Source organism: Pogonomyrmex barbatus, unplaced genomic scaffold, assembly GCF_055798465.1.
Source record: "Pogonomyrmex barbatus isolate J1 unplaced genomic scaffold, ASM5579846v1 scaffold2, whole genome shotgun sequence".
In the NCBI taxonomy this organism is placed as follows: domain Eukaryota; kingdom Metazoa; phylum Arthropoda; class Insecta; order Hymenoptera; family Formicidae; genus Pogonomyrmex; species Pogonomyrmex barbatus.
This window is the reverse complement of record NW_028297116.1, coordinates 15,082,951-15,094,033: the sequence shown is the minus strand read 5'-3', so window position 1 is coordinate 15,094,033 and position 11,083 is coordinate 15,082,951. Positions and strand designations below refer to the sequence as shown.

The 11,083-nt window shown below is 24.8% G+C and overlaps 1 protein-coding gene across 2 annotated transcripts; it reads left to right on the top strand.

The window, feature by feature from the left end:
• On the top strand, positions 1-7,850 carry LOC105428633 (retinol dehydrogenase 11-like). Of its 2 annotated transcripts, none has more exons than XM_011641035.3 (7): positions 1-175; positions 2,232-2,392; positions 3,856-3,937; positions 4,662-4,966; positions 5,665-5,793; positions 6,239-6,455; positions 7,007-7,850. In XM_011641035.3, exons 2-7 carry the CDS (start codon positions 2,275-2,277, stop codon positions 7,188-7,190), a joined length of 1,035 nt encoding a protein of 344 aa, XP_011639337.2. In that variant the 5' UTR covers positions 1-175; positions 2,232-2,274; the 3' UTR covers positions 7,191-7,850. The 2 variants fall into 2 exon arrangements, with proteins under 2 accessions (XP_011639337.2, XP_088932435.1); XM_089076309.1 differs by lacking the exon at positions 1-175 and adding an exon at positions 220-899.
• The last annotated feature ends 3,233 nt before the right edge of the window (positions 7,851-11,083 follow it).

The window sequence follows — 11,083 nt, the reverse complement described above, 5'->3', positions numbered from 1 at the left end:
AACTAGCCTGGTTACTAACGATTATTTATCATCTTTTTTACAAGAAGACATGCAAATTGATTCTCATATTTCTCGAAGTTGTTGCCACTTTTCCGCAACATTGATCGGTTCTTATTGCGCTTACTTCGTGAATGGCTGTCGTCGCGAAGTTTTGACAGTTGTGTTGTGACAAAAGGTGTAATGATATAATGGTGTTATAGTATTATAATATTATATAATAATAGTATAATATAGTTTTTGTTTCTTCTATTTAAAAAGATAAATAGCGTGCAGTGCGCGTCTGGTATCATAAAAATTTAATCGCAGATTTAGATCTAAGCTATAAGAAACTTTGTTGAAATCAGCAAATAGTATTGTAAAAGTATTGAGATCTGATAAAATGGCATCGAGTATTAAAAATTAAAAGACCATTTTATATAATTATTTTCATAATAATTCATTATAAATATATACAATTAGAACTGTTATTTATTTATTTTTTCTCTTTTATAATTTTTAAAATTATTTTAAAGCATGATTATAAGAAATATATTTCCTAAATGTTGATCTTGATCGACGAGCCGATTTTTATAGATTTATGAAATGAACATTACCTAAATACTATTACTTAGCATTTGTAAAAAATCCTTTTTTGTGATACCAAAAAGTATTACGGACAAAATGTAATCGTTAAATGTTTACAGATTTAGAATATGGAAAAATTTTGCTCAAAAATTTTTAGATACTATTCTGCTGTTAGAAGAAGATAAAATTACACGAATGGAACAATACAATATGATTATAATTTCCAATATAAAATCAATTAGTATTTTTTTTATATAAAAATTTATTCAGATATTTATGGCTTAAAGGAGAATATAGAAATGCAAGATCGAAACACTTCAAAAATTCAATATAATGTAATTTTGAAAAAATATCAAAAATTATATGCGATATAGAAGATTGTAATGATATAATTGTAATATGCGTTAACATTAAAAATTCTTCCATTTTTTTTTACAAATATCATTATTGTGTAACGTTTATGATATGAATGATAAATATAATAATAAATATAAATATATTTATTAATGACATAAAAAGGTGAAGTGATAAAGTGGATAAGATAATGGTTTGCTAATATTTCTAAGCTAACATACAGATAATAGATAACAAGTTGATACTTAGAAGTTAAAACTTAAAAGTTTTTTTATGATAGTAAATAATCTATTGTAATTGGATTTTGGTCCATCAACGACAATAGATAATACAATAAGAGATATATTAGATAATAAAAAAAATTCTTCATATTATAATAATGGGTAATAATAGGGCAAATGATATGTTATTGAGTTTTTTTAAGTTTGACATTTTTTTATGATAAAAGAGATAATTTAACACGAAAAAGATTTTTTTAATGTTTTCGAGATAGAATGAGTTATTTTCGAGAAAAAAAAATAAATTTGAATTCATGGATTGCAAATGAACAAAATCTTTGTAGCTAAATCCTTTCAAATTTTAAGAAGTAATTCCTCACACAAATTCAAAAAGAAAACTTTTTATGATCATATGTCCAAAATGATTTAGTTTCAAAGTAGGATGTCAAAGTTTGAAGTTTTTTTAAACTTCTCTAAGAGCTCTGCAAAACACTATATCTAATAAAGATAAAATCTAATAAATTTTTTAAATAAGTACTATTTGAGTTGATGAGGCTTGAATTTGATATGCAATTTGATATGATATGCAATTAAATATAAAGTATAAAATATTCATTTTTTGGCAACTATATTTTAATACATACATATATATATATATATATATATATATATATAATACAGTATATATATATATATATATATATATATATATATATATAATACAGTAATATATATTACTGTATTATACATATTATACATATTATTACTATATTAATATAATAAATAAAACTATATTAAATATTAAAATATTATTAATTTGTAAAAAAGACAATTAAAACTCAATCAAGAAAGAAAATAATCACAGCATACCTTCAGATTATGCATTTAAATAAAGCATTTCAGTTTTCCATATATTTATTGTTATATATATTTCCTATACAAATTTTTATTATCTTTACTATATTCATTAGCCTTGTCTAATTTTTCTTTCTCTTAACTTTTCCTTCTACTTACTGGCTTTTCTAACTTGACTTACTTACTTCTAGATGTATAAACTAGAACAGTTCTCATTTAGTTTCTATTTTGTTCGCATAGAGAAAGGATCACAGTCTCAATCTCGCAGTGAAAAGGAAGAAAGATGTGGACTTACCATACATTATGTACTAGTAAGGCACGTTTGGATGGCAAAACTGCTGTGATAACAGGCGCAAATACTGGAATTGGCAAGGAAACTGCTAAAGATTTTTATAAAAGAGGTAAAAGAAGAAACACGATTGACTTTGTGTTTTGATAAAATATTTCCAAAGACATAAATTATTGACATAAATTATTGACTTTTTTTTTATGAAATTCTTTGAAGTTATTACTTTTTACTTTCTATTTTTAATATGCCAACAATTTATAGCATAGGAAACTTGCAGATGTATTGCAGAATAATTTCATTAAAACATTGTAAAAAATATTACAAATTATGGATTGTTGCTGCACTATTGTTATAAGATTGTAGCAACATTAAATATTCGCTTTTTGTATTATTAAAACATCATAATAACATTGCAAAATAATATTCTTTCTGAAAATAATGTTAATGAAGCTGACTATTCTATATAAATAGATCTTAATAGGATGTTATTATGAAATAAAAAAATATAAAAAATATAAAATTCAGACAAAAAAATTTTACAGAAAAATGCGTTGAAATTTTTTCTTAGCTATATTTTATGATGTTATTAAAAATTCACCTCTCCAAAGATTAATCATGTCTGATATTGTTTAATTTTCGAATATTATGTGTCTGAATATGAATAGAAATTTTGAAATATATATTTGTTTTTATGTTTGTTTGAAATATATTTGTTTTTATCTGAAAATTTATTACTAATATTGACATATGACAAATTTAATTAATAAATTTTTGTCACATTATTATAAACTTTAAATGATTTAAGTGTCAAATTTCCGATGGCATACATTTTCGTAAGTTTTGTTTTTACAATCACGGATTGACATGCATGCATAATTCAATTCTCGAAATACATTGAAATGTTTGCACACGTAGAGTATAGTAGTGCAAATTAATCGAACAAATTTATTTGCAAATAACAAACAACATTCTATTAGCTGTTTTTCTATTTTTTGATTGAATTATATAAATTATTTATTTACATATTTGTTTGCATATTGTATTTGTTTATTTGTATTTTTTATTCTTTATTTTTATTCGAAAATAAAATAAAATTATCCATATCTTAATAATTTTTACTATATATGCGTAATAAGTTTCCACACATTTGCATTCTCATTATTTTATTATATTCTTCGAATAGAATATAAAATCTTATAAACCTATTTTTATAATGGTCATGGGAATTATATATTTTTATTAATTTGGAATTAATTTTTTAGCAAAAATATCAATACATACATAAATACACTTATAAATATATGTAAATAACACACAAAGTATTTATTTTTTACAAAGGGTTTTATAATTTAGTCAAGATTATCATCAAATTGCAGAATAAAATAATGTCTTCAATTTTTTTTATACTCTTGTGATGTAGATTATTTTAATAAGACTATTTCTACTACTTTAATAAGACATTATTATTATAAATACTGCTTTAATAAGATATTATTATTATAAAATATATACAATATTACTTACAAATTATTAATATAATTGCATATAAAAAAGATAATAAATTTCACATTTTAGGTGCAAGAGTGATCCTAGCTTGTCGAAATATGGAGAAAGCACAAATCGCTATAGAAGATATAAAGTGTAATTCATTTTTAAGGTAAATATTTTTAAGGTAAATATAAATATAAAAATTCTATTTAAACTCATATTAATGTTTAATTCACATATGAAATCTATTTTAACAAGACATGTAAAACTCAAAATCGTTAAATTTTATTGTCCTTTTTTTTCAATGACATTAATTTTATTATAATATATGCCGCATTTGCTTTATCATCGCAGATATTTCAATATTTTAAAACGGAAAAGTTAAAGTTTGTAACTAATTTTAAATTTCTATCATTAAAGTTGACACATCATTTTATTTACATTTAAGGTTGTATAATAATAATAATAATAATAATAATAATAATAATAATAATAATAATAATAATAATAATAAAAGAATTTAAAATAAACATATGTTTATATACATATTTTAAATTTCTATCATTAAAGTTGACACATCATTTTATTTACATTTAAGGTTGTATAATAATAATAATAATAATAATAATAATAATAATAATAATAATAAAAGAATTTAAAATAAACATATGTTTTAAATTTATATTGTTTGAAACATCAAATAAATAAATTTTATAGGGAACTTAAATTGTAAACAACTACAAACTTTTCAAACTACTAAACAACTTTTTAAATTTTCATGAAAAAAATATCATAACACATAACATATGTAACATATTTAAAACTTAGTGAAATCTGAAAAAGCTGTCTATTAAGATCTCCTTGTAAGTGCAATAATCATTATTAATATTTAGCGCTGAAGATAAACAATTAAAGTACAAATTAGGCGAACTTGTGTTCTATCCATTGGATCTCTGCAGCCTAAAAAGCGTAAAGGAATGTGCTAGTATGATATTGACAAGAGAACAAGCCATCCATATATTAGTAAATAATGCCGGTGTGATGATGTGCCCATATGAGATAACAGAAGATGGATTCGAAATACAGCTTCAATCAAATTATCTTGGACATTTTCTTCTGACATTATTATTATTGCCAAAAATGCAACTGTCTGCTCCAGGTTGCAGAATAGTCAACGTATCATCAGTTGGTTATATTTGTATGTAAAAATAAAATAAAGAAATTAAAAAATGTGAAAAAATATGAAAAATTTAAAAAAATATTAAATATTATACGAAATAAAATTTATAATACAACAGAAAAAAAATTTTATAAAATAAGTCAAAATAATGCATTATTAGCAGAAATTAAAGCATCTTTTCATGTTTTTGAAAAATATGCAAATTTAGTGTTTTATGAACACGCGTGAAGTGATAAGGTCATATGAAAATCATTTTTGTTTTTCAAATAGAGAACGGTATTTTTTAGCAGATTTTGAAAAATGTTCAATTTTGTATAAATTCTTGATACATATCGAGAGAGAGAGAGAGAGAGAGAGAGAGAGAGAGAGAGAGAAGCTATATCCAATAATTTATATATTATCTAGCAATGAAAAATACAATTTCGCTAATATCCATCATTGCATGCGTGAATTCATATGTGCATAAACTTGCGTGTTCTTCTCTCTCAAAATCCTATAAATTTTGTCTGGAACATTTTTGTTTGCTAGAATCAATTTTTGAGATATTTCACTGGCTAATTTAAATTGACACTGTGTATATTATATTATATAGTATATTATATTATATATTATATATATTATATAATTTATTATTGGATAATTATTAATTATCTAGATGTAGATAATATAATATAATAATAATAATAAAATGATAATTAAATATTAAACAATTACAGTTGGCAAGATACATTTTGATGATATAAATCTGAAAAATTCATATAATTATTTCCGTCCTTGGAAAGCGTATATGCAAAGCAAATTAGCAAACATAATGTTTACGAAGGAACTTGCACGTCGATTGAAAGGTAAGAAAAAAAACCAATCATAAAGTTAATAAAAATTTTAATAAAAATTTTAATTATTTTTAAATATATTATTTTAAAAAGTAGCAACATTTCTTATATACAACATTATTTTACATTCTACAATAACACAATAATAAATTTATTGAAAGATGTCAAATTTATTATGTAAGAATTATTTATACTTGCACTTGTAAACATAAAATTTAATATATATATATACACATTAATCTTTTTATTAAAATTAAAATGATTTTAAAAGATAATTGGATAATATATTAAATTAGAGATTATTATTTCCAAATTTTTAACAAACAATAAAAAATGTCGATTATAAAAAACAAGCAAATTAATAAAAATTTCAAATTACAATATTTTTATTTAATAAATTAAAAGTGGTTGAATAACAGACAATTGTTATTATATTTTATATAAATTTTTTCTCCAGAGGCGAAAATTAGTGGAATAAACGTATACTCTTTACATCCTGGTGTCATAAAAACCGAATTAAGTCGGAACTTTAATAGGACAATAATCCCAGGAGCCACATTTTTTTTCAAATATATTATGCGACCATTTATCAAAAATCCAAAAGAAGGGGCACAAACAACAATATATTGTGCGGTTGATGAAAAAGCAGCTGATGAAACTGGCCTCTACTATTCGTAATAGCAAATTATATACTAGAAAACTTTTATTGCATATTATAACAATAACATAATTTAATAAATTATAAAATTATTATAAAGCCAATGCGAGCGTAAGGTATAGCTAAAATTGCATTTAGATATGATAAAAATTACATTATGTTTATTTAGTCTTAATAAAAGTTGAAATAATATTAACAATAAAGAAATCTATTAGAGGAAGACATAACGTATTGCACAAAGATAAGAAAAAAAAAGCATTAAATTTTTAATTACAAGCGTATCTATATATCTTTTTCCAAAGTAATCTTAGGACCCCATAGGATTAATTGAAGAAAATTGATTGAGAAAGTTGTTGAAATTGAATTGTTTGAAATATGGAATTCATTCCTTAGGCTCGTATATTAAATGTATAAATTGTAATGTAAACTATAATTACTAATTTTATTACTAATTTAATTTATAAAATAACAAATTTTTGATATTCTTCTAAAATTTAAGACTCTCCCATATATTTTTATTTTTTCAATATACTTGACTTTTATAATAATTATTATATTTTTTTATAGAGAATGCCGTGTTACTACGCCGTATAGGTTTGCAAGAGACGACCAAACAATTAAAAATTTATGGGATTACACTTGCCAACTTCTACATTTGAAATCTGAAGAAAATTTTTCTACATTTTTGGAAAATGTATCACATCAAATTAATGGATTATCAAATGGATCTTCTTTGAATAACATAGAATAGAATTTAAAGCATTTGACAGATTTTTTAAATATATAAATATATATATAAATTATATTTTTATGTTTAATGTTAAATATATATATATTTTATATTTATTTAATATATATATATATTAAATATATATATATATATATATATATATATATATATATATATATATAGGTGTAAAGAAGAAAAGTATATTAATAATTTATGTACAAATATGAGTTAAATTTAATAAAAATATATCTTTTTATTAATCTAAGAAAATAGATCATCAACTTTATAAAACAATCATCATCAAATGTGATAATTTTTATTAGTTATTAAATGTATAATATTTACATAAGAGTAATTTTATATTAGCAAAATATTTTATTTTTAACTTAAATAGAAAAAGTATAATTTTAATACTTATTAATGTCACAGATTTTAATAAACATATTTTATATACATATCACATAATATATATTACATAATATGATTATAATTTTTTGTAAATATCATTATGAAAGCTAACGTTGGTCATATTCTCAATTTGTATATTATATATTAGTATTCATCCTACATCAACTATTGCAAAATAACATTTGCCACTTTTACCATTGACTTCTATTTTCTACGATTTGCAAATGTGCATCAGCACATATAAAATAAAAGCATGAACTTGAATCGATAAAAGCATGAACTTGAGTTATCCTTTTCATGTATTGAAAGATTTAGCATTAGTGTATGCATTGGATTTTCTTGCTGAGATACTCCTAAATACTCATCTAAAATTATGAAAGATGGAGATTATTCGGTGCAAAATAATAATTATTTGATATTATTAATTTGTATCATCTTCTCCTTTTCATCAGAAGAATTCATCATGAATGTTTGCAAGTCTTCAATTGCTTTATGATATAATCTGCAATTAAATACAAATTTATAGAAGAAATTTAATGAATTAATATAATTATTAAAGATAAGAAGAATATTAAAGATAAAATTATTTTTCAGTTTTGGACATTATTTCACTGAAATTTATGTATATTATTCTTCAAATACTAAAAATTTGAGTGCTTAATCAACATTTATCATGACTTGTTCCACTTTCCACGTATTGCAATGTATGCTGTCTTGATAAAGATTTATTCTTTTCATCTATAGACAATTGTATCATTATATGGACGGTTTTTCGAGTTTCTTCATCAGATCTTAAGTATTTATATCGTAAAATATTAAAACACTTTTAGTAGAAATTTCACTATTATTAGTCTGCGACATCTGCTCAGGAACATTTGTCATAACTGTTTGCTGATTCTGAAACTTTAATTGTTAATAACTTGTTAATTGTTAATAACTTTTTAACTAGAGGTATGCAAACGAAAATTCGACCAGTTGGCAATGTGCAAACGAATATCTATCAATTGAGCTATTTTTTATTTAATTTACTCATAGTTGGGGAGCTAATGTGAAAATAGTCCCCCGAAATTTGTTTTGTTAATAACTTTTTTACTAGAAGTATGCAAACGAAAATTTGAAATGTACATACATGTGCAAACGATGAGCAATCGAATGAGTTGTAGAAACTTTATCTTTTTCAATGTTGGGGGGCTATCTTCACACAGGTGGAAGTATATGGGAAAAACTATGTGGGAAGTATATGGGAAAAATTATGTGGGAAGTATATGGGAAGAACTATGTGGGAAGTATATGGGAAAAACTATGTGGGAAGTATATGGAAAAAACTATGTGGGAAGTATATGGGAAAAAAATATATGGGAAAAATTGTGTGGGAAGTATATGGGAAAAACTATGTGGAAAATATATGGGAAAAACTATGTGGGAAGAAGATGGAAAAAACTATGTGGGAAAAGGATGGGAAAAATTATGTGGGAAGAAGATGGGGAAAAACTATGTGGGAACTAGATGGGAAAAACTATGTGGGGACTAGATGGGAAAAATTATGTAAGAATAAGATGGGAAGAACTATGTGGGAAGTATATGGGAAAAACTATGCGGGAAGTATATAGGAAAAATTATGTGAGAAGTATATGGGGAAAAACTACGTGGGAAATATATGGGAAGAACTATGTGGGAAGTATATGGGAAGAACTATGTGGGAAGTATATGGGAAAAACTATGCGGGAAGTGTATAGGAAAAATTATTTGGGAAGTATATGGGAAAAGTTATGTGGGAAGTATATGAGGAAAAACTACGTGGGAAGTATAATCTGTGTGAAGGTAGCCTCCCAACATTGAAAAACATAAAGTTTCTATAGTTCATTCGATTACTTATCGTTTGCACGTGTATGCACATTTCGAATTTTCGTTTGCATACTTTTAGTTAAGAAGTTATTAACAAACAAAGTCTTGGAGAGCGGCAGTTCTATATAAAAAAATTCGTTTTCAGGATGAATTCCGAAGATACGCGATTCAAAATAGAACCAAATCGATAGATATTCGTTTGCACATTGCCAAACAGGTCGATTTTTCGTTTGCACACCTCTAGTTAAAAAGTTATTAACAATTAAAGTTATTAACAAACAAAGTCTTGGGGAGCGACAGTTCTACATAAAAAAATTCGTTTTCAGGATGAATTCCGAAGATACGCGATTCAAAATAGAATCAATCGATAGATATTCGTTTGCACATTGTCAAACAGGTCGATTTTTCGTTTGCACACCGATTGATAAGGTGAAAACAAAAATATTGTGCTTAAAATGATATCAATCGAAAAGTTGTGGCGTTTTCATTCATATTCGGTTCTTGTTTATTTCTCATAAATCTATTGCATGTTCTCGCTCATCTTTAATATCTGTACCTGAACGTTATATCTTGTAATAACTGAAAAAATTCGAACTCGCTGGTTTCTGAAACTTTAATTGTTAATAACTTTTTAACTAGAAGTGTGCAAACGAAAATTCGACCTGTTGGCAATGTGCAAACGAATATCTATCAATGGAGCTATTTTTTATTTAATTTACTCATAGTTGGGGGTTAGTGTGAAGATGGCCCCCCGAAATTTTGTTTTGTTAATAACTTTTTTACTAGAAGTGTGCAAACGAAAATTCGAAATGTGCATACATGTGCAAACGATGAACAATCGAATGAGCTATAGAAACTTTATGTTTTTCAATGTTGGGGGGCTATCTTCACACAGGTGCATATATTCGTGATGCGCGTGTTATTAATACGGATATATGGAACCTACAATTTTACGCCAGATCCGAATGGATCCAATATATGATTTTTTTCTCGGCAGAGTTACTCTAGGCGGTTTGTGAGATCTCCGCCAGAGGAGCATCGTCGCTTGTAAATATCATCGTCGGTCGGGGATTCGAATCCAAGACCACTGGACTTACAAGTCTCGCGCTAACTCACAGAGCCACAACGCGCTCGTTAATTATTTGTTTGTTATTTAGTTATTGTTGTTTGTTATTTAGTTATTGTTGTTTAGTTATTTGATGCTTAATAAATGCGACTACAGCAATTACACTTTATTTTATTATCACTTATTTTTGTATAATGTATTTCCATGCCCAACAATATGTTCTTCTGGTGCTTCTGTGCTCTTTCATGCTTTCCGACGATCTGAGATCATACCAATAAATGTCTAACACTAAATAATGACAGTCATATAACAATATTTCAAAACATGCTAAAAACCAACTTTTATACATCGTGTTTACGCGTGTCTATGTAAAATTTGTTATATATGCTATTTTATATGTTGCATTAATTACATGCTGTCACTACAAATGAATTAACTGATGTGCAGTTTTATCGATTAGATCGTTTGGAGATTAACCATGAGAAATTAATTAATTTGAGTTTAATTATTAGAAGTTACGTGGGTATTTGTATAATTACGAGGTCTACTTTTCACTTCAACGATATGCGGATCTAGGAAAGCGTGAAAAGCGAGC